Below are 25,588 nucleotides of genomic sequence, written 5' to 3'. Positions count from 1 at the left end.
TTGGGGGGGTGTTTTCAAGATTTTCAAGGGGGTTTTTCGGGTTTTCCAAACCCCCTTTTTTTTTTTTTTTTTTTTTTTTTTTTTTTTGTCTTTTTTCCGTGTCCGGCAACGGATCGCAACCCTCAGTGTTGCCCCCGTACCGGACCGGGGACCGGCAACGGGATCGCAAGCCTCGGTGTTGCTCCCGCACCTCGCTCAGCCAGTGAGCGGGAGCCGGTCTGTATGTGGGATCCGAACCCTCGGACGGGAGCGCCGCCGCGCTTCCCAAGCGGCGCACTATCCAGTGTGCCACCGGGCCGGCCCGATAGTTGGAGACTTTTAACTCTCCTCTCTCAATAACTGATAGAACAAATAGACCAAAAAAAAAAAAAAAAAAAAGAAAAAAGAAAAAATGAGGGTTTGGAAGATCCGAACAACCACCTTGACATCTCTGAAACACTACCCCCAACAAAAATAGGATCCATATTCTTTTCAAGTGCACACAGAACATTCTCTAACATAAACCATATCCTGGGCCATAAAAATGTCTCAATAAATTTGAAAGTATTGAAATTATAGAGTATGTTCACTGACTACTGTGGTATTAAACTAGAGATAAACAATAGGAGACCTAGAAAATCCTCAAATAGTAGGAAATTGACATACTGCTAAACTCATGGTTCAAAGAAGAATTAGTAGGAAAATAGAAAATAATTTGAACTGAGTAATGGAAGAATATATAAAAATTCATGGGATATAGCTAATATGGTCCTTTGAGGGAAATTTATAGCTTTATATGACTGTGTTAGAAAAGAAGAAAAGTATAAAATCAGTGACCTCTGCTTCCTCCTTAAGAACCTAGATAAAAAGAGCAAATTAAATACAAAGTAAATAAAAGAGAGGAAATGGTAAATATATGAGCAGAAATCAATAAAATAAAGGACAAATAATAAAGTCAGCAAAGCTGGGAGTTGGTTCTTTGAAAAGTTAATAAAATTGATGAACTCTTAGCAAGACTGATCAAGAGAAAAAAACCCAGAAAACACAGATTAGTGATACTAGGAATGAAAGAAGAAGCACCACTACGTGTCCTACAGACATTAAAAATACAATGTTGAATTTTATCAAATATTAAAGGAATAAATAATACTGATTCTAGAAAAACTCTGTCAGAAAATAGAGGAGGAACTAACGCCTCCCAGCTCATATTTATTTATTTTTTTGTGAGGTTTTTGTTTTTCTTTTAAATTTTTACTGAATCATAATTGACTGTACATATATTTGGGGTTCAATGTTGAGATATGTTGATTAAATCAATATTACTAGCATATATATTGTTACAAATCGTAATTATTCTTTATGCCCCTTGTCCAATCTCTCCGCATCCCCCTCTCCCTCCCTGCCCTAATTGCCCTAGATTTCTTCTCTCCTTCCGAAAGAGTAATAGTTACTCTGTTGATTTGTTGCCTAGATGATCTGTCCAATGCTGAGAGATGTGATCAGGTCCCCCAATATTATCATAGAGCAGGTGCTTCTTCTGTCACTCTGAAATGGGCTTTGTGGAAAGAGACATCCTCTTCTTTTCTTTGTCTCTGCTGGTGACCTCCTTGTGTCAATGCACTTGAGTGGCTGGCGGGTCATTTGCATGTTGGTTGTGGCGTCTAGCCGCTTTTGCAGCAGCCATGGCTATCGTGGTGGCTGCAGTGGGCCACCCACATGGAGGTGATGTTTTTGGCATGCTCCTTGGTCCTGATGGTGTGCCTGGTCGTGGGAGGGGGATCTAGTCTCTGGCTCCATGCCTCAGGTCCCTGAATAGGCCCTGAGGTGCTGGCGGTGTGTCTGGGCTGGAACTAATTTTTTGTTCTTTACTTACTTCTAAAATGGGGGAACTTCCTGTGGGACTAGTACTTGAGCTCTGTGGTTGAGCTAAATTGCTGCTTTGCTGCTGATTCCCTAGGGAAGGCTTTTTGTGCAGCTCAGGTTGTAATGGTTGACTTTACAGGTACTTCTGGCTCTCCAGAGACCCGGTGCTCCTGAGTTGTATAGAAACTCTGATCTGGGCCCGAGTCTTTTCATCAAACTGCACCCCCTGCAATTCTATATTCTTGACCAGTCTCCTCTGAGTGGTCCTGCACTGACTGGGGGGCAGATCAACTGTCCTTGCTGTGCTCCAGTGTTCCCCCAGTGGGCCCATCTCCCCCACCGCCTGTGCTGCAAACACTTCCCGTGGGATGGGCTATGTGCTGGTCCCTTGCGATGACTCTCTGGCCTCTGAATGGCTCCTTTTTTTCAGTTGTTCTGGCTCCTTGCTCCTGTGTGGGTCCACAGGAACCCTATTACTGGTCTTGCTGGCCTGGGGCCACCAAGTCCCTCTTCTCCCCTGCCACCTCCAAGCAACTCCATCCAAAAGGCACAGCTGCAGCTTTTGCTGGCTCCTGCTCCGTGCGCTCAGCAGCTCCAGCCTTAAAGTGGCCGTGGCGCGAAATGGTTGGAGCAGATTTTTCTTTCTCTTATCATGGCTTCTCCTGCCTTCATGCACTCCCTAGGTCTCTCCTCCTCTTCCCCTGAGCTCTAGTGGCCCCAGCATGGCTGTTGTTACATTTTTGTAGTTGTAAATTGGTTGATTTGTGGGAGAGAGTGATGCTGGGGACTGTCTATTCCACCATCTTGAGTAGAAGCCTCCCAACTCATTTTTTTTTTTTTTCCCTTTTTGTCTTTTTTCGTGACCGGCAACGGATTGCAACCCTCAGTGTCGCGCCCATACCGGACTGGGACCGGCAACAGGATCGCAACCCTCGGTGTTGCGCCCGCACCTCGCTCAGCCAGTGAGCGGCCGGTCTGTATGTGGGATCCGAACCCTCGGCGGGAGCGCCACCATGCTCCCAAGCGGCACACTGTAGCAGTGCGCCACTGGGCCGGCCCCTCCCAACTCATTTTTTTTTTTTTCCTTTTTTGTCTTTTTTCGTGTCCGGCAATGGATCGCAACCCTCAGTGTCGTGCCCGTACCGGACCAGGACCGGCAACGGGATCGCAAACTTCAGTGCTGCGCCCGTACCTCGCTCAGCCAGCGAGTGGGAACCGGTCTGTATGTGGGATCCGAACCCTCGGCGGGAGCGCCACCATGCTCCCAAGCGGCACACTGTAGCAGTGCGCCACCGGGCCGGCCCTCCCAACTCATTTTTTGAGGCCACTGGTCTGATACTCAAACCAGTCAAGGATGCTACAAGGAAAGTACAGACTGGTATCCCTTATGAATATTAACACAAAAATCCTTAAAATAGGAAGTCATCAAAATCAGCAATATGTATAAAAGGTAATATATCAGCATCAAGGTGGGGTTCACTGCAGTAATGCAAAATTGGTTTTACATATAAAAATCAATCAAAATATGCTGTTTAAAAGATAAGGTTGGGAATAGATGTTGAAAAAGAAAGTCTTACAAGTTTGTACAATTTTAGTTGTTTTGAGAATTGATAGCTGTAGGTAATAGCGACCCTCCCTGTGACAGGTGTTGGGCTAAGAATATTATGTGCTTATTTTGAACTTAGGGCATTTTATTAATCGTTTTAGTATGTTTCTCTTGTTGCATTTACTTTTTTTGTTTAATTTTATCATGAACACCGATTTCATTTCTTTGGGATGGCTGTTTCAATTCAATTTGATATTTGCTGAGTGCCCCTTATATGTTTGGAACTGTACAGGGGACACAAAGCTGACTCTGCCCCATATCCTGACCTCACGGAACTCTCAGTGGGGTGGGGGTGGATCAGCTCTAGAAACTTACCTGAATAGAATTGGGTACAAAGTAGTCTAGAGGTGGAAGAGGTGTTAGGGTCTGGTGTTCTGGGAAGACGTCCAAGCCAGCAATAGAGATTTGGGAGTTACCGGGTCCTGGCTGGTAATCACCTTCTGAGAGGATAGTGGGGAGGCGGGGAGGCTGATGGTGGAGCCCTGAGCAGTCCCAGAGGTGATGGGTGACAGGTGTGGTAGAGGCAAGCCACAGATTGGGTGGGCAGGCCTGGTCAACGTGATGATTGAAACTGAACTTGGATTCCTCCCCAGACCTGCTCTGCTCCATCTTCCTGTCTCTGTAAATGACACCACCTCTCTCCCAGCTGCTCCAGCAGAAGATGTGCTGTCATCCTTCACTGGGGACGTGGATGTACAGTGCTAGACCTGAGGAGGCCAGGCAGACAGAGAGTGCTGGTCACCCGATCCTTCCTACTTCTCTAACCTATGTTCTATGTCCACTCACCACCACAGTCACATAGTGTGCCCTTCCCGTCACCCCCAGTGCTGTCCCTGTCATCTGGCTTGGGTGGTGGCAGCAGCCTCCTGACTGGCCCCCACTTCCGCTGCTGCCCCCCACATTCTGGGCTCTACATGACAGCTGCAATGATTTTTTTTTCTTTAATATTTACCATAATACTGTTAAATAAAAGAATACATCTAAAATGTATAAATCAAGAACTTTAAAATAGGAGCGATTTAGGGAGTAATTATAAGATTTTTAAAATAGTGTTTTCCAAAATGTATTTGTTGGGGCACTAACGCCACGAGTTGTTCCTTAAAAAAGAAGAAGTTAAAGGGTCACATAACTATGGGAGATGGTATGTGCTCTGTTTCTCACATGGAGTGTCACAGTGCACATTAGTGTGTTACAGAATCTGAGGCCTTCTGCTGTAAGAAACTTGGGCTTTCCTTAAGCCCACTCTTTCTCAGATGTACTTGGAAAATTTTACGGGGTAATACCTTTTCACATTCCACAAACCACTCATTGGGCAGTGCTGGGCAATTAAAATGGAAAGAGAGACAAGCTTCAGCTTTTTGAGTGGGGAGTCTTCTACCAGAGAGATTTATAGAATTCCAGTCCCTGTAGTCAGGGTTATTGCAGGTTCGTGTATTATGGGTTCAAGTCTATGAAATGAAATTAAAAAAGAAAGAAAGAAAGATACAACAATCACAGTAATTTGTTGAACTTTCAAAAGGAGAGAACAGAACTGAGGTTATTAGAGGTGGGAGGGGAGGTTAATGAGAAATTGGTCAAGGGCCACGAAAAGGGATTACATTCTGTGTTGTTGGATGTACGAATCATCCTGATGTGAGCGTCACATGTTGCACACAGGTGCAGATATTCAATGCAGTACCCAACAGATATGTACAACCAACTGTGTTTCAATAAAAAATGAAAAAGAGGAATGGATGCAGGAATGATCTTAAAATCGCGCATCAGTTTCTGTCATCTTGCTTGGAATCTGCCCTGCTTCTTGTGCTACTTGGAGTAAAAGCCCAGCTTCTGTGAGCGCTCTGGCTGCCCTTCCGCCGTTGCTCCCCACCCTTGCCCTCGCTCCGTCTGCTGCAGTCACGCGGGCTTTCTGTTCTAGAATGTCCCTGGGATTTTGTTTCTGTTCAGCTATGGTGAGGCCGACAGATCACAAGACAACTGCTGTTGAAAGATGGTTTGTTACTCACAGTTCCCAAGAGGAGGGGGCAGGCTGGGCCATGTAGGGCCTCATGGCGAAGCACTGGGTGCTCAGGAGGCAGAAAGGGTTGAGGGGAACTTGTGGGCAAGAGCCTTTATTGTGGCTTCCGTGGGAAGGAGTGGGCGAGGCAGGGTAAGCAGCTGCACAGGCTTAGGAGTGGCCAGTGTGAATAATTTCAGCAGCCTCTGATTCTAGGGAGGCCCTGGTTGCCTAGTTCTTGGCCCCAGTGCTGGGGAAGAGGAGTACTGTCTCCTGGAGTGGAAGAGAGTGGTGCAGGGGCGGGGGACAACCTGGATTGGTTTGTTCCTAGAAGACAAGCCATTTTCTGTCTTTAGGAACTAGCCAGCCTTGGGAGGGGCATTCTCTCCCATCAGTGAGGCCCCAGATGCCAGAGCAGGGAAAATACAGCAAATAGGAAGATATTGTTAATAGACCCAAATAAGGTGATAGATGTCTTGCCGGTCCCTGGGCACCCAGGCTCTCTGCTGCCCGTTATGCCTGGCGCACTCTCCAGATACCCTGTGGCTCTTATGCTCCTCTTAGTTCTCAGCTTGAATGTCATCTGCTTGGAGCACCTTCCCTGACCATTCTCGCTAAAGTAGCAGACCCACGTGTCTCTCCTCTCACCCTGTTTTTCTTCATGTAAGCCCTGGAAGGGCACAGATTTTGTCTGTTTTGTTCTCTGTTGTATCCCTAATGCTGGAACAGTGCCTGGCACAGAGTAGGTACACAGGATAGACGACTAATTAATGTTTGTTAAGTGAATGGATGGAGGAAAGCAGAGAACTATTTGTACCAGGTAAGAACTATGGCGTTGCTGGTTGTAGCCAGTAACAGAGGAACTGAAGGCCAGAACAAAAACTTACTATAAGTGGTACAGCTGTGGGAAAGGGCACCATCTTTTTAGTGTCTGGTTGCTTTGTTCTGTAGTTGTAACCACAATTTCTCAACCATCAAAGATATGCTTTTCCTTCGCTAATACCACCCAAAATAATTCTGGCAAGTTGAGAATTTAGAGTTTCTGGTTATGTCAGGACGGACCCATTTGGTTGCAAATGATTAAAAAAAAAAAATCGCTCCTGCTGAGGGTTCGGATCCCATGTGGAGACCGGTTCCCGCTCACTGGCTGAGTGCGGTGCGGGCGCAACACCGAGGGTTGCGATCCCGTTACCGGTCAGTAAAAAAGACAAAAAGGAAAAAAAAATCCATCCAAAAAGGCTTAAGCTAGAGGCAACTTATCAATTCGTATAACAGACAAATCCACAGTTAGCATGAGCTGAATCAGGTGTGGTTTGATTCAGACTGTCATGCGATATCCCCTGGACTTGTTCTCTCTTGGCCCCACATGGTGACAGAGTGACTGCCAGCAGCTCCAGGCTGCATCCTGGCAGGTACTTCTGTGTCTGCAGCTCTGAACTCTGGTCTCATAGGCTCTGGGTGAGTCTTGGGCCTGTGTCTGTTCCAGGGGACTTCAGTGCTTTGATTGGCCAGGAGAGGGCTGAGCACTTTGACTTAGAACCCCACCAACACCGATGGCTGCAGGAGAGAGGGAGTTCTCCAAAGGGACATGGGGCTACTGATCACCTAACAAGTGGGATGGATGCCGAGTGGCCCACGGTCCACTCGAGTGGTCCCTCAGTGATGGGGACTGCTCATGACAGTGTTGGGGACTGCTCATGACAATGCTGGGGACTGCTCATGACAATGTGGACTCTTCAGGGCCAATTCCCTGCTGTCTCCTAGGGTATGCTGGAAGTGCTGTCCCAGGTGGAGTGCCATCTTCGAGTGTCTTTCTTTGATGTCACCTACCGACACTTTTTTGGGAGGACGTGGAAATCCACAGTGAAGCCAACCAAGCAGCTCTCGAGGCAGCTGTCCAGGATCGTCTTCAATGAGGTGGGCCCTGGCAATGGCGGGTGGGGGCTGCTCCGTGGTGAGGGGCAGGTGTGCAGGGTTTTGGGGTGTGTGGTCCAGAGAGTGGGGCATCAGCTCAGAGAGGATCGGTGATTGCAGACCTGTAGGAGTGCCGTGGAGCTGCAGGCTGAGTCATGAAAAGCTTGTATTAGTGGCAGGGCGCTTTGTTCCCAAACGGAATCTTATGTGGAAGCCAGATATAAACAGATGAAAATGCTCTGCTCCAGTTGAAGTGATGGGGGTGTCGTCACCTCCAAGGAACCTTGGGGTTCAAGTAACAGAGTTAGGAAATTATTGATCTCATCTGCTGCTGCTGCTGCCTCCTCTTCTCCTTCGTGTTCTCTCTCTCAGATGGGGAAATTGAGATTTCCACCTTGCACAGGTAGAAGGTGGCGAAGCCCGGACTCAGTTCCGCAGGCAGATACTCCGCGCCTGCTCTTTGCGGGCCATTGTGCTGGGTGCAAGGGTGGTGACGGGGCTCCCCTGACAGCACTTACAGTCTGTTGGGAGTAATTCAAAGTTGTGATAAGTTCTCAGAACGGGGAGACCTGCTTTAGGCAGGGAGATGAGGGAGGGCCTCTCTGTGAAGCTAACGCTTAACCTGGAACCTGCAGGATGAAAAAGAAACTGTCCCTGTGATGAGCAGGGATGAGGATGCTTCAAGCAGAGCAGGGTGAGCTCGTGCACAGGTGTGAGACAGAGGAAGTCTGAAGATGTTGGGCCCAGGGCCTGGCAGAGCAGGTGTTAGATGATGGCAGGTGTTAGGGGTGAGAGGAGGGCTTGGGGGCTGACACGGCAGGTGGTAGGAATGGTAGAGGACCCAGGGTTTGGTGCAGTGGGTGGGGTTGGTAAGGTGACTGAGCAGTACCTCCTTGGCTGTATCCTGATGGGCCTTCTTAAGGACACTGGGATTTTACTGTAAGAGTTGGGGATGTCATGGAGGCCTTTCCCCATGCCTGTCTGCTGCTTCACCACTGAGATTGAGGGGGGAGTGTCCTAGAGGGGCCACGTCTGAACACAGAGGGTCTGTAGTGATTTGACTCCTGCAGGTGACGATCAGAGGGTCTGACCTGTTTTGATTTTTTATTTTATTTTGCTTTTGATTTATCTTTCTCGGGTGTACAGAGTAAGGCCCAAGGAAGCCTGGTATTGTGGCAGTTTGTATGATGAATAGTGGTGGTGGTGATGATGGCTGTCCTTTGAGACATTCCTGTGGGGACTGCCCTGACCACAGTTGGTGCTCCACCTTGGGCTGGCTGTGAACATGCTGCTCTCTGTGTCTGGCCATCACCCTGTGTTAAGGTTGTGTGTATCTTGGCATGGATTGATTCTGACTGTTGCCCTTACTTAACATGGGTAGGAGAGGGTGAAAATGCCCCCAGAGGTCAGGAAGATTGAATCAAGCCTTGGTAAATTGTATGTCCTGGAAACTAAGAATGTATCTGACACTAAGGCTGTCAAACAGCTTATGCACATTCTTCCTAAAGGTCTCTCTGGCCAGCGTGTCAGAGAGAGGAGATTTCATGTTGTAAATCATGTGCGACTGAAGGCAGCCCCATGCAGTGCTGTCTCAGAACGGGCAGTGAATCGCCTCGCGCCCCTGCCACAGCAGAAAGAGGCCTGTCCTGTGTTTCTGTGGACAGCGATCTGCTGATAACCTGGCTGGGGCTCAGTCTCTGCTGCCTTTCAGCTGTCCAGGGTTGGGCTGTTTTGATTTTATTTTTCTGGTGTGTACAGAGTGAAGCCCTAGGAAGCCCTGTGTTGTGACAGTTTGTACGATGAGTAATGACCACTGTGATGATGGTCGTTCTTAACTGGGGTGGGGGACTTGCTCTGGGCCAGGTGTTGGCTCAGGAGTACGTTATGTCACTTCATGCTTGGCAGCCTCCTGGGGGGGGTCAGCATTCTTATGTCCCCAGCTTAAAAAGGAGGAAACTGGGGGGGTGGAGATGGGTGACTTCCCCAGGCCATGAGGTGGGCGAGCAGCAGGGTTGGCTGGTGAGCTCGGTGAGTCTGACTGCTCTGTCTGTGCTCTAACCACAGTGTCCTGTCACTGTTTTGAACCTCATGTGTCAGTGGGGCCCGCATTTTTATCTTGGAAGTGTTCCGCAGAACGTTGAGGGACAGGATCCAGCTCTGAAACCAGCACAGGGATGCTTTGCAGGCACTGAGGTTACATGAAGTGCTCCCTATTCCTTCTGCTCCTTGCCCCTGTTTTAGCTTTCTGTTTTGAGAGGGGCGGGATGGGCCTTACGCCGCCATCTGTGCTGTTCATGGTGCTTTACACCTGGGCAGGCGTGGGCTGCAGCTCAGGAGCGGGGTCTTCCATCTCCCCGATTCTGTGGTTACAGGGTAATCGTCCCTGTAGACACCAGTCTCACTGTAGGGACCAGGCATCAGAGTGGACACTTCTCCTCTGTACGTCTAGGGTTGACTCATGCCACCGAGAGGGCTCCCGCTGCCGCAGAAGCCCAGCAGCACCTGCAGCCTCACTGTATCCTGGTGGCTTGTACCTCAGGCCCGCTTATTCACAATGCAGAGCTCAGTCTGGGAAGTGGGAGTCAGTCACTCAGGCCGAGTCTTGGATGCCTGTGCTGGTGGCTCCAATGGTAGTTGCTGTTGGAGCTGCTCCAGCTTAGCTGTGGCCACTTCCTGGATGTCTTCTTCTAGGCAGGGGTAGGGGTGAAGGACAAGTGGAGCACAATCCTTAAAGTTTCTGGAAAAATCTGGGCTCTCAGCTTTGGGTTACTGAGGTAGAGACTGCAGCCAGGTTAGTGTGGGGTGGCCAGAGCATTTTCAGTGGTGCGGGTGATGCTGAAGCCGCTGAATTGCTTGGGGCACCTGCTTTTCTCCTGCTGCTGTGCCCAATGCGAGCAGCAGAGGCCAGTGGTGGCCCAGGAATGAACCCCATCCTATGAGCTATTTAGCAACATCTTCCATCCCGGGCAGCTTGACTCCTTGACATTCAGAATGCAGAAAAACAGGTTTTGTTCAAGTTCAGTTGACTAAAGAGAGTCCTCCTTCGCTATGCATTTGTGTGTGTGTGTGTAGCACGTGTGCATGTTTATGTACACACATGGTTGAGGTGTGGAAGCCTCCATGGGTGGGCATTTATTTATAGGCACTAGGATGTGGTTCTGTGACAGCCTCAAGCTGGCTAACTGTTCTCCCTACACACCTGTGGGAACAGAGGCCAAGTACTGTGTGCTCTTTTTAGAGGTGATTCTGAGATTTACCAGAGTCTTTTTCTGGTTTTACTAATTGCCTGTGTTTTCTGGTTTTACCCATCAGCAGTGGCATGGGGGTGATGTGATTGGAGGCTGGTGAGCTTCCAGGAGCAGGGACCGTATGTGGAGCCACTGTGGGTGTGCAGTTTACACAAGGACTTGTGAGTCGGCCTCCTGTGCTCTGGGTCTTATTGAGCTGTCAGTGTGATAGTAGCCCTGAGAGAAGATGCTGCTTTACTACTTTGTAAACAGCAGTGCCCTGAAAAAAGACTTTGAACAAAGAAGCCTTGCTTTGAACCTGAGCTGGGTGGTGTTTTTTTCTGTAATTGATGAATTCTTTGCCCTGTGCTCATATTCCGCTCACGGGCTCTGCCTCTTGGCTCTGCCTGGTGGGGCCCAGGCAAGCTTCCCCGAGACCTCTCTCAGCTCCAAGCTCAGAGTTCAGTGTTCACCTCTGAGACCTTCTGTGGTGGAGAGGAATTGCCTTTTACTTCCTGAGACAGCTAATAATTCATTCAACCTCTAAAAAAGTATCTTTAAAAGAAATAATCCTGGAGGCCAAAGCACCGTGCAACTTCTACATTTTCTTTTTGAGATGGACATAGTTTTCCCTTAGATTCTTTCCTGAACTAGTCATAGCTCAGCCTTTCATGGCAGGCCAGTTTTCCTCCTTGACTTATTTGAGGAGAGTTGCAGGGTAAGAGTCCTGGTGGTTCTCGACAGACAGTCCTAACCCAAAGCAGGGGCTTCTTTCCTTTCAGAGCGCCCTAGCTCCACGTGTTGCTAAAGTAGGAGGGTGCGTCACCTGCCCTCGCCGAGTGACCCAGGTAATTGGGTTGCTTTCCCTTCCCGTAACTAAAGCTATGAGAAAGCAACCCTCGAATGGCCCTTATTCATCAGAATAATGAGAGCGATGTAATTTCCCCTTTAAAAGTGGATGCTGTCAAGGAATATCAGTGTAATCCAGTGAAACTGCTGGAAGCCCTTCCACACACCCTGATCACTCAGTCCGGTTCTGGAATGTGCAGTTAACCCTCTCCCTGCACAGACACGCTGCCTCTCATGTGTTCTCTGTGCAGCTCAGCAGAAGGGCTCGTCCTGGGCATAAATAACCACTGCAAAAGCAGGAAATGAGTTTCATTTCGGAGAGAGCTGTTTCCACAGAGGTGGTCTCCCTGGCCCCCGGCAGGCTCTGTGTGCCTACCTGTCTGCAGCTGTGTCCTCATGGAGGGCCATTTTCCTCTCTGGCTCAACAGAAACCACTCCCGAGGGCTATGAACCTGAAGTGGGGGATGATTGAGAATGGTTTCTAGAAGGAGAAATGATGTCTTTCCATGATGTTTCCAGTATTGGGGTTCAGTTGCATGGTGATTGAACTGCCAGTCATTTGGGGACGGTAGAAAGCTTTGTTTGTAAATTTGCTTGTCATGTGTTCATAACTGCATAGTGTGGGGTGTTTCTTGCCTTGGGCTGTAGCTGGCTTTGCTCACCTTTCTAAGTAAGCTGAGGAATTGTTTTTCAGACTGGAGTGAGGAATGGCTTTGGCCATGGGTGTTGGATTGGCTGTGGGATGGGTGTGGGCTGAAGTCCTGCTCTATCACTTATTTCCTGTGGGATTCAGCAAGTTATTGATACTCTTTGACTCTGAATTTGCTTATCTGTGTGTGAGGGGTAATAATAATAATACACGATGCATAGGGCTGCTTGAGTACTGAGTAATGTGTTTTTCACAGCAGGCAGCCAGCAAGTAGCAGGTATTCATTCAGCACACACTGGGTGGGCCCCTGCCGTGTGCCAGGCTGTTTAGGAGCTGGCCATACAAAGACAGATAAGGTAGCATGTGCTCATCTCAGCCAGGGCTGAGTTTGCGTGGTTGCTCCAGATCGGGGTTTCTCAGCCCTGGCACCACTGACAGTTAGGGCTGAGTAATTCTCTGCTGTGGGGCTGTCCTCATTGTTGTGACGCTTCTCTGTGGACAACTGTGGGTTCCTCCCCTCCCCTGTCTTTGATGGGTGGTGTCTGGAGAACCATCTGAACCCCCAGTGGAAAGCTGAGCTGGTAGATAGAAGCTGCATGAAGTATTTGTGAACTATATGCCTCCCTGAAGATAGTTTATTAAAGGTTTATTTTTTAAAAAATTCTTTGCAAGGTACGCGTTTAATTTCCACTTAGCTCTTCCCTGATCTTGTCGCCCAGCCCCATGTCACAAAAGTGTCAGGCTGAGGCAGTGTGGCTGGGTCTGCTGGCTTCAGCCTCTTCATAAAGACACAGCATCGAGGCCCAATTTCGATTCTGTCATTGGAAGTGAAAAATGGAAACTTGGCCCCGAGGCAGAATGGTGTCAATGTTTTTGAAGATGAAGGCATTAAGGCGGGAGCATTTAAATGATTTATTAATCTGTTTATGCTGTCAGGGAGGAAACTTGTCAAGAGCAGGTGAGCGAGATGTGATGCAGGGTGAACGATGCTGCTGCCTCTGTGTCGGTGACCTTCTCTTGCAGGTAGTGTGCTGGGCTCGACTTCAGCTTCTAACCATGGAATTTCAGCCAGTGCACAGAATTTTCCTGTCAAAATGTACAGCTCTGGCGTTAATTTTCCCTAGGCTGAAGGGCTGTTGGCAGGTCTTGCTCACTGAGTGCTCTCTGGAATTTTGGTGGAGTGCATTTCCGTGCTAGCAGGAGGGATGTGGGTGGCCAGATATAGGCGATCCAGTCCAACAGGACTTTGCAAGGACCACTGGGGTTAGATGAAAGCTGTGTGGTGGTGTTTGTGTTTTCATCGCAGGGAGGCTGTTTGCTTCTGCAGTATTGCAGTGCTGTTCACTCCTGAGCAGTATCGGCCCTTTTGTGCCTGCCTGTCCTAGCCTTTCTAAAGCCTTTGAGCCTTGAACTTCTTGAAGGATGCATTGTGTTTTCTGGGTTACTTATAAATTCTTTAGCATGGTGCTTTTCCCCCATGGGAATGTCAATAAATGATTTTTTTGGAAAAGAGCAAATGGTCTTTATCAATGAATAATAACACTGACACAACCATCTGAACTTCAATAGCCTTTGAATATGCTGTGCTTCAATGGCTGCCCTTGTGATTAAAGGTGAATTCTTTAGATTCTAAGGTTGGACCAACTGAGATAAACTATGGGGCTCTGTTGTTGTTTTCGTCTCAAAATAATTGTTCTTGGTAGCAAAGGAAAGGGAGAGGCAGTAGCTGTAAATTTGTCCTTGGGTCTTGTGCAAAGCAACTGGTCCCACTGCCTGCAGGTGGAGCATTTCAAGGTGACCTCTAAGCCGGGGAATTATTGTTGCTTCATATCAGAGTTTAAAATGTTTGTTCTACTGCTAAAAGAAAAAGTGGGTAGTGTTCATAAAACCAAAATGCACAGGTGTAAATATAAAAGGTGAGATAATGACAAACTCGACTTTACAGTGAGGCTTTTTAAAAACACTTCTTGAGTCTTGGAAACAGAAACATAATTCTCTCTTAGTCCAACCACCTGTCAGCTGTAAGTGGTCATTATTTCATCATTTTGCAATAAAAGATAATAGAATAACGATTTATATCTCATGGCTGATGTTTTAATGTCTCTCTCTGTTATCCTGGGCTGACAGTCTGTGATTATAGTAAACGTTTTCACGGTGACACCATGGTAATGACTTCTTAATAGGAGGATTATTTCAAGTTTAAATCATGTAGCTGCAGACCAGCCTTGGCCCTGCCTTACCTCTGTCTTCTTTGGGGAGATGGTCTTGGTGCTCAGCTGGTGATTCTACCCCTGTGCTTTCACGGGGACACTCTGAGTCTACAGCCACAGCCCAGTGCCACTTCTGAGGGCCTGTGGGTGCCTGTTTCCTGTTGATTAGCAAACCCGATCAGTGGCTCTGGTTCTATCTTTTGTGGCTGTGATATTCATTAGTTTTAAACAAAAACAACTGCATTTAATTTAATGAGGTAGAAAAGCAGTGACATTCCGAAGGTGCTCTTCATATCAGGTGCAGGGATGGCTCTGACTCACCTGTGCTGTCTTTCCAGGTCCCTCTCTCCTGGGGACTGGTGGGAAGGCAGGAGTCAGGTCTGTGGTTTGTATGTTGGGGAATGGAAAGTTTGCAAGTGGAAAATCTTTTAATCAATTTGAATTTCATCTACTTGACTTGAGTTCCCCAAAACCTTTTACTAATATGATCTCAAGGTGATTTTTGTTATAAAAAGACATTAGTTGGGCTCTGAACTTGGGTTAATTACCTGGCATCTACAGAAACATAAGAATTCTTCTTAGTTTAAAAATAACTAGTTCAGGTGGAACTCCATAATAGTTACACATGAAACAGGGTTCTAGTCAGTACAGATACTGCTCGACTTATGATGGGGTTATGTCCCAATAAACCTACCTGAAGTTGAAAACATTGTAAGTAGAAAACGCATATAGTACACCTAACCTACCGAACATCATAGCTTAGCCTCGCCTACCTTGAACGTGCTCAGAACACTTACATTAGCCTATGGTTGGGCAAAACCATCAAACACAAAGCCTGTTTTATAATAAAGTGTTGAAGATGTCATGTGTGCTGATGAAACACAGAATGGTGGTGTGGGGACTTGAAGTGCAGTTTCTACTGAATGCAGATCACTTTCACAGGGTCATAAAGTCAACAGAATTGTAAATTGAGCCATCGTAAGTTGGGGACTGTCTATATTGGCAAGCTGTGATTGACATTTCATATGTTGAGCGTTAGGTGATGCTTGAGTATAAAATGGTCGGCAGATGAGTGTGTTTGCAGGGTCCTTGTGTAGCTGTGGTCCGGCCTGGTGTTGCCCAGCCCTGAGGGCAGGGTGCACAGCTGCTCCAGCTTCTTTCTTCTCTAGAGGGTCTGGGGTCTGTGGGCATTTTTTGTGGTGGAATTCCCAAGGATGGGAAGGTCCTGGAACAAAAGTAAGTTGTCTGATGTTGTGGATGTTGGGCACTCCGGAATGACAAGTTCTGACACCGACTTTTGGCTCCGAGGGAGATTTTTGACTGCACTGTTCTCTTCCCTTGTGCCCTGGAAGGACTGCGGTATTCCACATGAGGGAGCATGGTGGAGAGTTCTGGATGCTGGTGGCGTGTATGTGAAGACAGTCGTGGGGGTGAAGGACAGGGCTCACCTGCGTCCTCTTTCTGTGTTTCCTTCTCTGCAGGCTGCAGACGTTCGACCCATCATCTGGCTTATGTTTTAGCTGTCCTCTGATTTCTGTTTTGCAGCCCTTGTATTTTCATACGTCCTTAAATCACCCTAATATCGTGGCTGTGGTAGAAGTGGTCACCGAAGGCAAGAAACAGGATGGGACTCTCCAAACATTGTCATGTGGGTTTGGAATTCTTCAGATCTTCAGCAACAAGCCAGAATCCCCTACCTGCGCTTCCCAGGACAAACGGTATCTGCCCTGTTCTCTACATCTGTGGGGTTCTCCAGCATCTCCAGGGTGATGTAACTGCTCATCTCTTGGTGACAATAGAAAGCCTTAAGTTTGTTATCTTTGGTTGTTGTGTGTTTATAACAGCATACTGTAGGATATTTTTTGCTTGGGGTGGGGTTAGTCTTTTCTAAGTAAGCTGAGGAATTGTTCTTTAGGCTGGAGTGAGGACTGGCTTTGGCCATGGGCATTGGATTTGCTGTAGGATGGATATGCACTAAAGTCCTGCTCTAACACTTATCCTTGTGGGATCCAGGCAAGTTGTTTACAATCTTTGGCTCTGAATTTGTTCATCTATGCACGAGGGGTAATAATACACATTGCATAGGGTTGCTTGAGTATTAAGTAATATGTTTTTCAGAAACAGGCACCTGGTAAGCAGTAGGTATTCATTCAGCAAACACTGGTTGGGCACCTACTTTGTGCCAGGCTGTTTAGGAACTGGACATACAAAGATGGATAGGGTAGTGTGTACTCCTTTCAGCCAGGGCTAAGTTTGCGTGATTACTGTAGATCAGGGTTTCTCAGCCCTGGCCCCACTGACAGTTTGAGCTGGATAATTCCTTGCTATGGGGCTATCCCATGCATCACAGGATGCTTAGCAGCATTCCTGGCCTCTACCCACTTGGTACCAGAAGCACTCCCTGCCCAGTTGTGACAACCAAAAATGTCTCCAGACATTGCCATGTGTGCTCTGGGGAGGCAGGAGCACGCCGGCCGAGAACCACTGCTCTAGATGCATAACCATGGAAATTTCTCAAACATTATCTTTCTTGGGACATTTCAGAGTTCTGTATATTTCCTTTGGCCCTGTTTTCTAGCTCTTCATACTTGGGCTGCACTGGACAGGCCGTATATGTTCCAGGCATGCTTGGCCAAGAACACTGATTGCCAAGAACACTCATGCTCTCCTCAGCTGCCTCTGTTTTCTGCAGAGGGTGTGATTGATGGCATTTAGAAAGCTCTAGTAGGCATGGTGGTTGGGGCTCCTATGTACTTGCCTTTTGAGACGTGCAGCTGACCTTTGGTGACTAAGTGTGAGATGCAGCTAGTTGACGTGCATTCCCTGGCTCCTGTTTTCCAGGTTGAGGCTGTACCATGGCACCCCCAGAGCCCTCCTGCATCCGCTCCTCCAGGACCCTGTAGAACGTAAGAGACCAGGCCTGGCCTTGGCAGCACTCGCTGACCTCACAACCTTCCCAAGTATTCCCTACTTTTAGCTCTGTCTTGTGATCTTTCTCAGTGGGAACCACTATTTGCTTAGCTAATTTATTTAATAGATTTGGCAAATGTATCATGGGTTTGAATTTTTGGCATAATTTAAAGAACTGAAGTGTACTAGCCCAAAAGGAGGGTATTGCTTTGTGGGGTTGAGCGTGGGAGGGGTGTGGCCCTGAGAGAGCCACCTGGGTGTGGGGAGTTGACCTCCCTGCCTCTTGGGTAGCAGCTTTGCCCACCAGATGAAGTAGTCACTGTCCTTCACTGGCCTCTGTCTGTCCAGCGACACCTGTGACTATAAGGTCTATGGATTATCTCCAGCACGGCAAGGCCTTCCTAGCCATGCCTAACTGATGAGGAACATTCTGCAGGAAAACCCGCCGTGCTGTAGAACTCCTGGCCCGTCTTGCATGAGGCCCAGAGGTTGAGAGGCCTGCCTCAGAGCAGAGCAGCAGTCCCCTGCTGTGCCCCTGTGAATGGCCAGAGGGACGCCAATGCAGAGCCAGTGCAGCCCACTCTGCTGCTGCCCACCCACCTGGAGGATGGACAGGAGGGTGCACCGTGGAAGCTCGGGCTGGTGGGGCGGGGGCTGGGCCAGAAGGATGTGGGAGAGGCCCAGAGCCCAGAGCCCAGAGCTCTTTCCAGCTGGCATTCCCCAAATTTACTAAGACGTTACGTCATATGATTCAGGGTTCAAAGCGTATACAGAAGTATAAAAAGTTCAGAGTGAGGTCTCCCTTCCCTCTCCCTCGCCTGCCACCACAGGGGACTTCTCCCTGCATTCTTATAGATCCTTCCAGGTCTTTCTGTGGACATGGAAGCGGACGCCCACATTCAGTACTGAACCTTATTTTTGCCCTCTTTTAGCTCATCGTTCCTAACCTTGCTTTTTACCCTTAACGACAGTGTGTCTTGGAGAATGTTTCATATCCATACGTAGAAAGTGCCTCATTCTTTTCATGGCTGTCACGTGGTGTTTGTGGAATTGCTGGCCCATGGTTGATTGAGTCATCTCTACACGTGGACTGTCAGGCGCTTCTGTGGGAATGGGGGGCTGCAGGCCCTGCTGCAGTGGTGGTCTGCCCTTTTGCAAGTGTGCAGTGTCTGAAGCGCAGCCACTGGGCCCGAGGGTCTGAGCATTTGTGGTGTCGTGTGTTCCTCCTGCTTGCCCGCCATGAAGGCTGTGCCAGTTTTCTCTCTGATCAGCCATGTAGGTTTCAGAGGCATTCACAATTTTAAAGAAGGCAGATCCCATGTTTATAGTGATTAGGTATTAAAAATAGATTTAATTGGGCCGAGCCCGTGGCGCACTCGGGAGAGTGCGGAGCTCCCGCCGCGGGTTCGGATCCTGTATAGGGATGACCGGTGCGCTCACAGCGCTCGCTGGCTGAGTGCGGTGCGGCCGGTCTCAAAAAGGACAAAAAAAAAAAAAAAAGGATTTAATTTAAGAATGGAGGGCCACAGCCAGAACTTTAACAGCCAGACTGGCCTAAGCTGGCGTGGTGTGCCTCAGGAGGTGGTGAGGTCCCCGTCCATGGAAGGCACCCAGCCCAAGCAAGGGTGCCATCTGGAGGAATGTGAAGAGGGCATATGGAGGTCCCTCAGCCCCAGGGCCCTCAGGTGATTCTGGTGTGCCTTGTTGTGCTTGCCAGCTTCTGCTCTGCTGATGCTGCCCCTCCCACCTTGAGGGCCTGCCCCCCGGGTGCTGTGTGACTGGTTCGCTCCAGGAGGCTTTCCCTCTCACCTTGCCTGGGGGTCCGCCCCCACTCCCGCTGCCCCATTGCTTTATCCACACCTTTCTCGTGGTTTGATCCTGTTCTCTCGTGTGCTGTGGATGTCAGTGTGTTTGTGTCTCGGCTGTCACCTCAGGAGTTCAGCCCCTTCTGAGGACAGGGCTGTGTTTCTAATGCCACCAGCTGCCCTGCGGTGCTGTCCGGCTCCTGTGTGGGCTTGAGGGTGTGGGTGCTGAGACTCAGAGGAAGGCAGGCATGGGGCCCAGCGCGTCTTCCAGCTCCCTCTGAGGATGCTGGGGAGGCCTCTCAGCCCCGTGCCAGCTTGTGCCCTCTCCATGCTGGGGGAAAGCTGGGTCAGAGGGCTTTTGTTACATTGGATTAAAAGGAAATGTCTCTTTTATTGTGGTTTGACCAGAGCAAGTTATTAAGGACTGATTTTTTCACTTTTTGGCTGAGCTAACAGAGTGATTCCCTCTCCTTAGAAAACTATGTTTTCCATTTGTGGTGTTTCTTTAAAAGTTTCTCTGCTTCATGGCTGGTTTGACCAGAACTACCTTTGGTTTCAGACATTACATTGGCATTTTCTCTCCCAGAAAACAGACACATGACGCTCATTGAGAACTGCAGCCTGCAATACAGCCTGAAGCCACACCCGGCCCTGGAGCCCGCCTTCCCCCTGCTTCCCGAGAACCTCCTGATGTCTGGTCTGCAGCAGGTCCCCGGCCTCCTTCCAGCTCCTGGAGACACAGGTGAGGGACTTGGCTTTCCTTCACTTCGAGTGTCTGTGTGGCTCACAGTCAAGCTTCCCAGGAGCCAGGCTTCTCCAGGGTGAGCATGGGTGCTGTGCCAAGCACCCTTCTGCAGCTCAGCAGCACGGCCTGGTGGGTGGCTGTGGGGGGAGGAAGGAGGATGGCCACGGTCATCTCTTTTTCAGTCCCTTTCTGAAGAGTGTCACCTCTCAAGTCATTTCCTCCTCCTTTCCTTGGGACAATGCTTTCATAAAACACATAGTTCACGTCTTTATGACCATGGCCAGGAAAACCATGGTTGCTGGATTTCACGCTTCCTGTACCACATACCAGTGACTTGACTATCAATATTATTATTATTATTATTTTATTTTATTATTATTTTTTTTTCCTTTTTGTCTTTTTTCGTGACTGGTAACGGAATCGCAACCCTCGGTGTCGCGCCCGTACCGTGACCGGCAACGGGATTGCAACCCTTGGTGTTGCACCCGCACCGCGCTCAACCAGTGAGCGGACCGGTTTCTATATGGGATCCGAACCTTCGGCGGGAGCGCCACCGCGCTCCCAAGCGCCGCACTCTACCGAGTGCGCCACTGGGCCTGCCCTATATTATTATTATTTTAATTGAGGTAAAATACACATAACATAAAATCTACCAGCTTAACCATTTTTAAGAGGACAGGTCAGCGGCATTAAGTTCATTCAGACCATTGTGCAAGCATCACCACCGTCCGTCCACCTCCAGAAGTTTCTCATCTTCCCAAACCGAAACTGTCCCACTAAACACTAACTCCCCGGTTCCCTGCTCCCAGACCCTGGCAACCACTCTTCTGCTTTCTGTCTCTGTGATTCGACTACTCTAGGAATCTCGTGTAAGTGGAATCATACAGTCTTTGTCTTTTTGTGACTGGCTTATTTTGCTTAGCAGAATGTCTTCTGGTTCATCCATGTTGTAGCAGGTGTCAGAATTTCCTTCCTTTTTTTTTTTTAAAGATGACTGGTAAGGGGATCTTAACCCTTGACTTGGTGTTGTCAGCACCACGCTCTTCCAGGTGAGCCACGGGCCGGCCCTCGAATTTCCTTCCTTTTTTTTTTTTAAAGATGACTGGTAAGGGGATCTTAACCCTTGACTTGGTGTTGTCAGCACCACGCTCTTCCAGGTGAGCCACGGGCCGGCCCTCGAATTTCCTTCCTTTTTAAGGATGAGTGATAATGTTTCATCGTGTGCGTGGACTGTGTTTTGATTGACCACTCGTCCGTCGATGGGCACTTGGGTTGCTCCTTTCTTTTGGCTGCTCTAAATAAAGCTGCTATGAAGGGGTGTGTAGTGACTTGATTACCTTTGAAAACCGAAATTCATGTGAAAGGTGCAGGGCTCTGTCTTGGTGTGGTTTTAGCAGTCGATTCTCAGTGGCCAAGGGACTGCTGTTGTGGGGTATGCTCTGACACTTTGGGGGTGCTGTGCTCTAGGATTCTGCGGGGTGGTCCTCATGACCTGGGCCTTGTGCTCCTTCCAGGTGCTTTCAGAGGCCTTTTGTCTCAGTCTCGAGGAGCAGGAGAAGGGACCACGCCAGCCTCCCCCGTCCGTTGTGTGCTGGAGCTTTCCTGGTGCTGCTCGAGCCTGCTGTCTTGGGTGGGCTGACTCCCTGCTGTGCCCTCGGGAGAGCAGGTTTGGTATCTTGTGTGAATGGCTGAGGTCAGGAGTAGTGGCGTGCGGAGTGTTTGGCTTGTAGAAGTGTTCCAGACCCTGAAGAAAGGCAGCAGCTCCACGCTTGGACGGGTGTGTTTACTTTCAGGGGTGATGTCCCCGTATGTCGTACAGGACTCTGCTCCGTGCTGGGATGCAGATGTTATTATCTGAATTAATGAATTTCTTCACCATCATAAAGTCACTGTTTTTCCAGCATCCCAGACAAGAAACAATGGGAAATGAGAAATTTTCAGATCCCCCTACTGGCCAGGCACAAGAAAAAAACCAAACAACAAAAAATTGACTCTGAACAGGAGCTAGCTGGGGGTCACCAAGCTTTAAATGCCCTCCACAACCCCCTTTAGGAAGCCTTACTGCTCTCTCTAATCTGCCTGTGGTCTCTGACAGGGAGAGGACCCGGAGAGAGTGCCTCAGTGTCACTGCTGTTGAGTGCAGAGGACATGAAAACCTGCATCTGGCCCTGAGACCTGGGCTGTGGCCTGTCCCTCTGGCCCCAGCCCTATTCATTAGGGAGCACCCCGCAGGCACCTCTGTGACATGTTGCTGTTGTGGATACTGATACTGAGAACGTAGCTGCATGCTGACTTTGGAGTCAGCTCTGTGGGTTTCCCTGACCTGAGATTCTTGCCCATGGGTGTCATCAGAACTGCAGAGAAAACAGAAAGTACTTGCAGGTCACTGTGAACTTGTCTGCTTCATTACCAGGGTGGGGAAAGGGAAGCTTAGTGCCAATGTCCCCTGTGTTTCTTTCTTTGTGTCTTACGTCATGTGTGTGGGGGTCAAGGAGCCACGTTAGGGAGAACAGAGTTCAGCTGAAGAAGCAGGAGCGTAGGATGTGTGGTCTCATCTCCTCATCCCTGAAGTTCATGGTTCAGAAGAGCTGGAGCCTGTTGGCCTCACGCTGGCCCTCCTGGTGTGGAGTGGCCAGCAAGTCACTGAGGCCCCAAGCACATGCAGACGGTGCCTGTAAAACAGCAGAAAGGAGCCACGATTTGTGCTGCTGCTGTTTAAAATCTGCTGAGCAGGGAATCTGAAAGCAGAGCCAGCCCCTGCTCTGGTGGTTGGGAGCAAGTGCTGAGTCCACACAGACCGTGGAGGGGAGGACACAACTGCTCCTGCCCCTCGGGGGCTGTTGTAGGAAAGAAAGCCATGTGCTCAGCCTGGCACTCGTGTGCACGATGCCAGGTGGAAGGTGGGATGCACAGGCCTGCGGGAACCGGGTCTGCTTTCTGGCATTGTTAGTGTCCCTGCTATAAAGGCTCCCCAGGAACTTTTGGGCTTTTGTGACTCTCTCGAAAAGGGTTTTTTTTTGTTGGATAATATCTATTAGGCTCTAAAAGGGCCAAGGCTGGGATGGGTTTTATTTTGATGTCATATTGGGAGTTGGATAGTTGTTCATTTGCAAAATGCCACAATATAGGAGGATTGAATTATTTTGAATGGAAATCTTTATTGAGGCCATTGTAGATTCATGTGCGGTTGTCATAAATAACACAGGTCACACCCAGGACAGTGACATCGATACAACTCATTGGTCTCACTTAGGTTTCCCCAGTTTAGCTCACACTCATTTGTGTAAAGAAGCTTACTCATAAAAATAAGGTGACACCCATTTTCTAGAACTGGAACTGCAGGCCATGGGCCAGTGCAGGATTGAATTGACTCCTGGGGAGCTTCCTCAGGGGGGCTCAGGGAGAGCCCTGGCCCAATTCCCACAGCGCTTTTAGGCTCTGAAGGGATGAGGGTGTTGCCTGGATAATCCCCTGAGCATCTGAAGTGTACAGGGCACTTGGCCACCCCCCCACCAGGAGGTTGGTCGAGTGTGAGCTGTGCATTGTTAGGTGTCTGGGGAGCAGGCCAGGCCATTGAGGAGACTTTGGTGGAAGCTTGTTCAAGACCACAGGATGATGTTGTTGAGGTGGTGTGGATGGCTGTTCCTCGTCAAGATGAGTCCAGGAGCTGGGTGCTGTGCGGGGACAGTGGTGGTGCTCCTGGGGGCCACAGCAGGCACGTGCTGGTGGAGAGGTGGGCAGGCCATGCAGCTGCCACAGGAAGTCTGGCTGGAGGGTTGGTGGGGTGGCAGCCAGAGCATTGGGCTGGGAGCTGGTGGCGGGTGGCTGGGGCAGGCTGACTTGACAAGCTGCTGATGGCAGGGCACCCTGCTGGCATTCATGGCTGTGAGTAGTCACTCGTGTGGTGTTTACCCAGGCTCACTGCCCTTGGCTCCCCAGGAGCCGCCCCCCTGCCTCCCTGCATGCATCTCCAGCATCCCGTGTGCCAGGCATGAGCTGGGTACCAGGTCCTGCCTGGTTGTACCAGCTTGCTCTCCTCTAACTGGGCTTCTGCCCCTGTGTCCAGTGGTTCTTTCCTCCGAGCTAGCTGACTTACATGGAGTCTTGGGAAAATGGGATGTTGGGTGAAGAGAGACTGAGAAGATACTCTTCTTGGTCAGGTGAGTTGTTTGGGAGAAGACTGTAAGGGCACTTAGCACACCCCCGCTGCTGCTGCGGTGTCCCTGCTGTCTGGCTCTCCTGTGCGACGCCTCCTGTGGGGAACCACCCTCTTCAAATGCTGCCCTCACCACATTTCCTCCCAGGCCTACAACTCTTGGTGGCTCCAGGCTCTTCATCCTGGCTTTAAATGTGTGCTCATGCCTGACCCTGTCTGCCTACCTACCGAGGCTTCTAACCTGCCAGATCAGGATTTCTGGGGGCAGGGCTCCAGGTTCTTCATTTTAACAAGCTCCATGCAAGCTCCCAAGTGAGACCTGGGCACCTTCACGTGGTTATGGGGTTCGTCCTCCTGCTCCAGATCCTCCCTGTGTCTGGGAGCTCATCATCCATTGCTCCCCTGCAGTCTGGGGTGACGTGGGCTCGAGCCGGGCACGAGCATGGACTTTTGTCTCTTGTGTGCCCCTTTCAAACAGCGCCAAAGACTGTCTTAGAGTTAGACAATTAATCTTTACTCAATAAATTCAGTAAAAACTGAAAATTCTCCCTTCTAGTCTCACTCCCCAGGGAAAACCACTGCTGATAGTTTGGTGTGTACCTTTTATATACTCATGTATTCATTGGTTTATTCAACAAATATTTATTGAATAGATACTGTGTGCAGCAGCAGGCCTCGTGCTGGGTGCTGAGAACACAGCACTGAGCTCTCAGGCGATAGTTAATAGATGCTTAATGAATTTAAGTGAGGGCAGATCTCAAGTCTAACCACAATCACCAAAGGCAACAGAAGGTGTTTTAGAATAAATGTAGACTAACTCAAACTTATTTTCATTCCTGCCTAAATCATTCCTAAATTTAGTTTTTATTTTGTTGCCGCTATTACAATGTTCTCCTTGTTTTATGAGGTGCATTTTTGTGAATTAAATGTTCTCAACAGAAGAGAGATGTCTCTGGGAGGCTGTGGTCGTTGGGAACTTGCTAGGGCCTGGGGGGTTTCTTCAGGCATCTTGGGTGTTTCTGAGTGTTTCCCAGAGGATGCCAGTGGGCAGGGAGTTCATGCTTGTTAAGGGCTGGCCAGTAATCCCCATTTTCTCTGCAGTGCACTTGTGGGAGTCCGAGAATCCAATGGATTGTTGTAAAGTGGGGTGTGTTTTCCCATTGGAGCAGTGCTATTACTGGGAACTGCAGTCTAGCCAGAGACTTGGCAACAGCTAAATTAAAGCGAGGCCCACTTACAGAGTCTGAGGGTCATGTGGCCCAGCCGCTGGGAGGCCAGCTCTGCCAAGGCAGGGCTCAAGTGTGTCTCAGATGCTGCTGTTGGTTGTGAATGAATGAATGAGTAATTTCTGGTAGTAAAATGATGCTACGTGGGTGATGCTGGAGGTTGACAGACCTGCCGTGAGCGCCTGTTCCGCTCCTAGCCACGGCATGAGCTCGGGCACGTTTCCTGACCTCTCCAGACCTTAGTTGTTGTTATTTCTTCTCTGTAAAATGGGGACAGGAATAGGGCCTGCTCCTAGAGGCGTGTTTGGGAGGAAATGATGGATTGGTAAGTCACTAGTGTCTGGCACTTAGCAAGTGCTCAGCAAACATGAGCTGTTGTCTTTCACCATGAAAGTGCTGACTTAAATTCAGCTGAATTTGTGCCTCCTATGCTGGAGCATCCTGGGAGGTCTGATC

The 25,588-nt window shown here is 49.1% G+C and overlaps 1 protein-coding gene across 1 annotated transcript in view; it reads left to right on the top strand.

The window, feature by feature from the left end:
• Positions 1 to 25,588, top strand: part of LOC103603844 (nephrocystin-4-like) — a 37,464-nt gene that overhangs the window by 3,657 nt on the left and 8,219 nt on the right. Inside the window, exons 2-5 of the mRNA XM_008588433.1 lie at positions 7,206 to 7,358; positions 15,836 to 16,008; positions 17,132 to 17,196; positions 19,592 to 19,747. Coding sequence (XP_008586655.1) covers positions 7,206 to 7,358; positions 15,836 to 16,008; positions 17,132 to 17,196; positions 19,592 to 19,747 — 547 coding nt within the window. The remainder of the gene's footprint in view (positions 1 to 7,205; positions 7,359 to 15,835; positions 16,009 to 17,131; positions 17,197 to 19,591; positions 19,748 to 25,588) is intronic.

Source organism: Galeopterus variegatus, unplaced genomic scaffold, assembly GCF_000696425.1.
Source record: "Galeopterus variegatus unplaced genomic scaffold, G_variegatus-3.0.2 Scaffold4824, whole genome shotgun sequence".
Classification (NCBI taxonomy): domain Eukaryota; kingdom Metazoa; phylum Chordata; class Mammalia; order Dermoptera; family Cynocephalidae; genus Galeopterus; species Galeopterus variegatus.
Note: the sequence above shows the minus strand (reverse complement) of the source record. Positions and strands in the feature narration are given on the sequence as shown.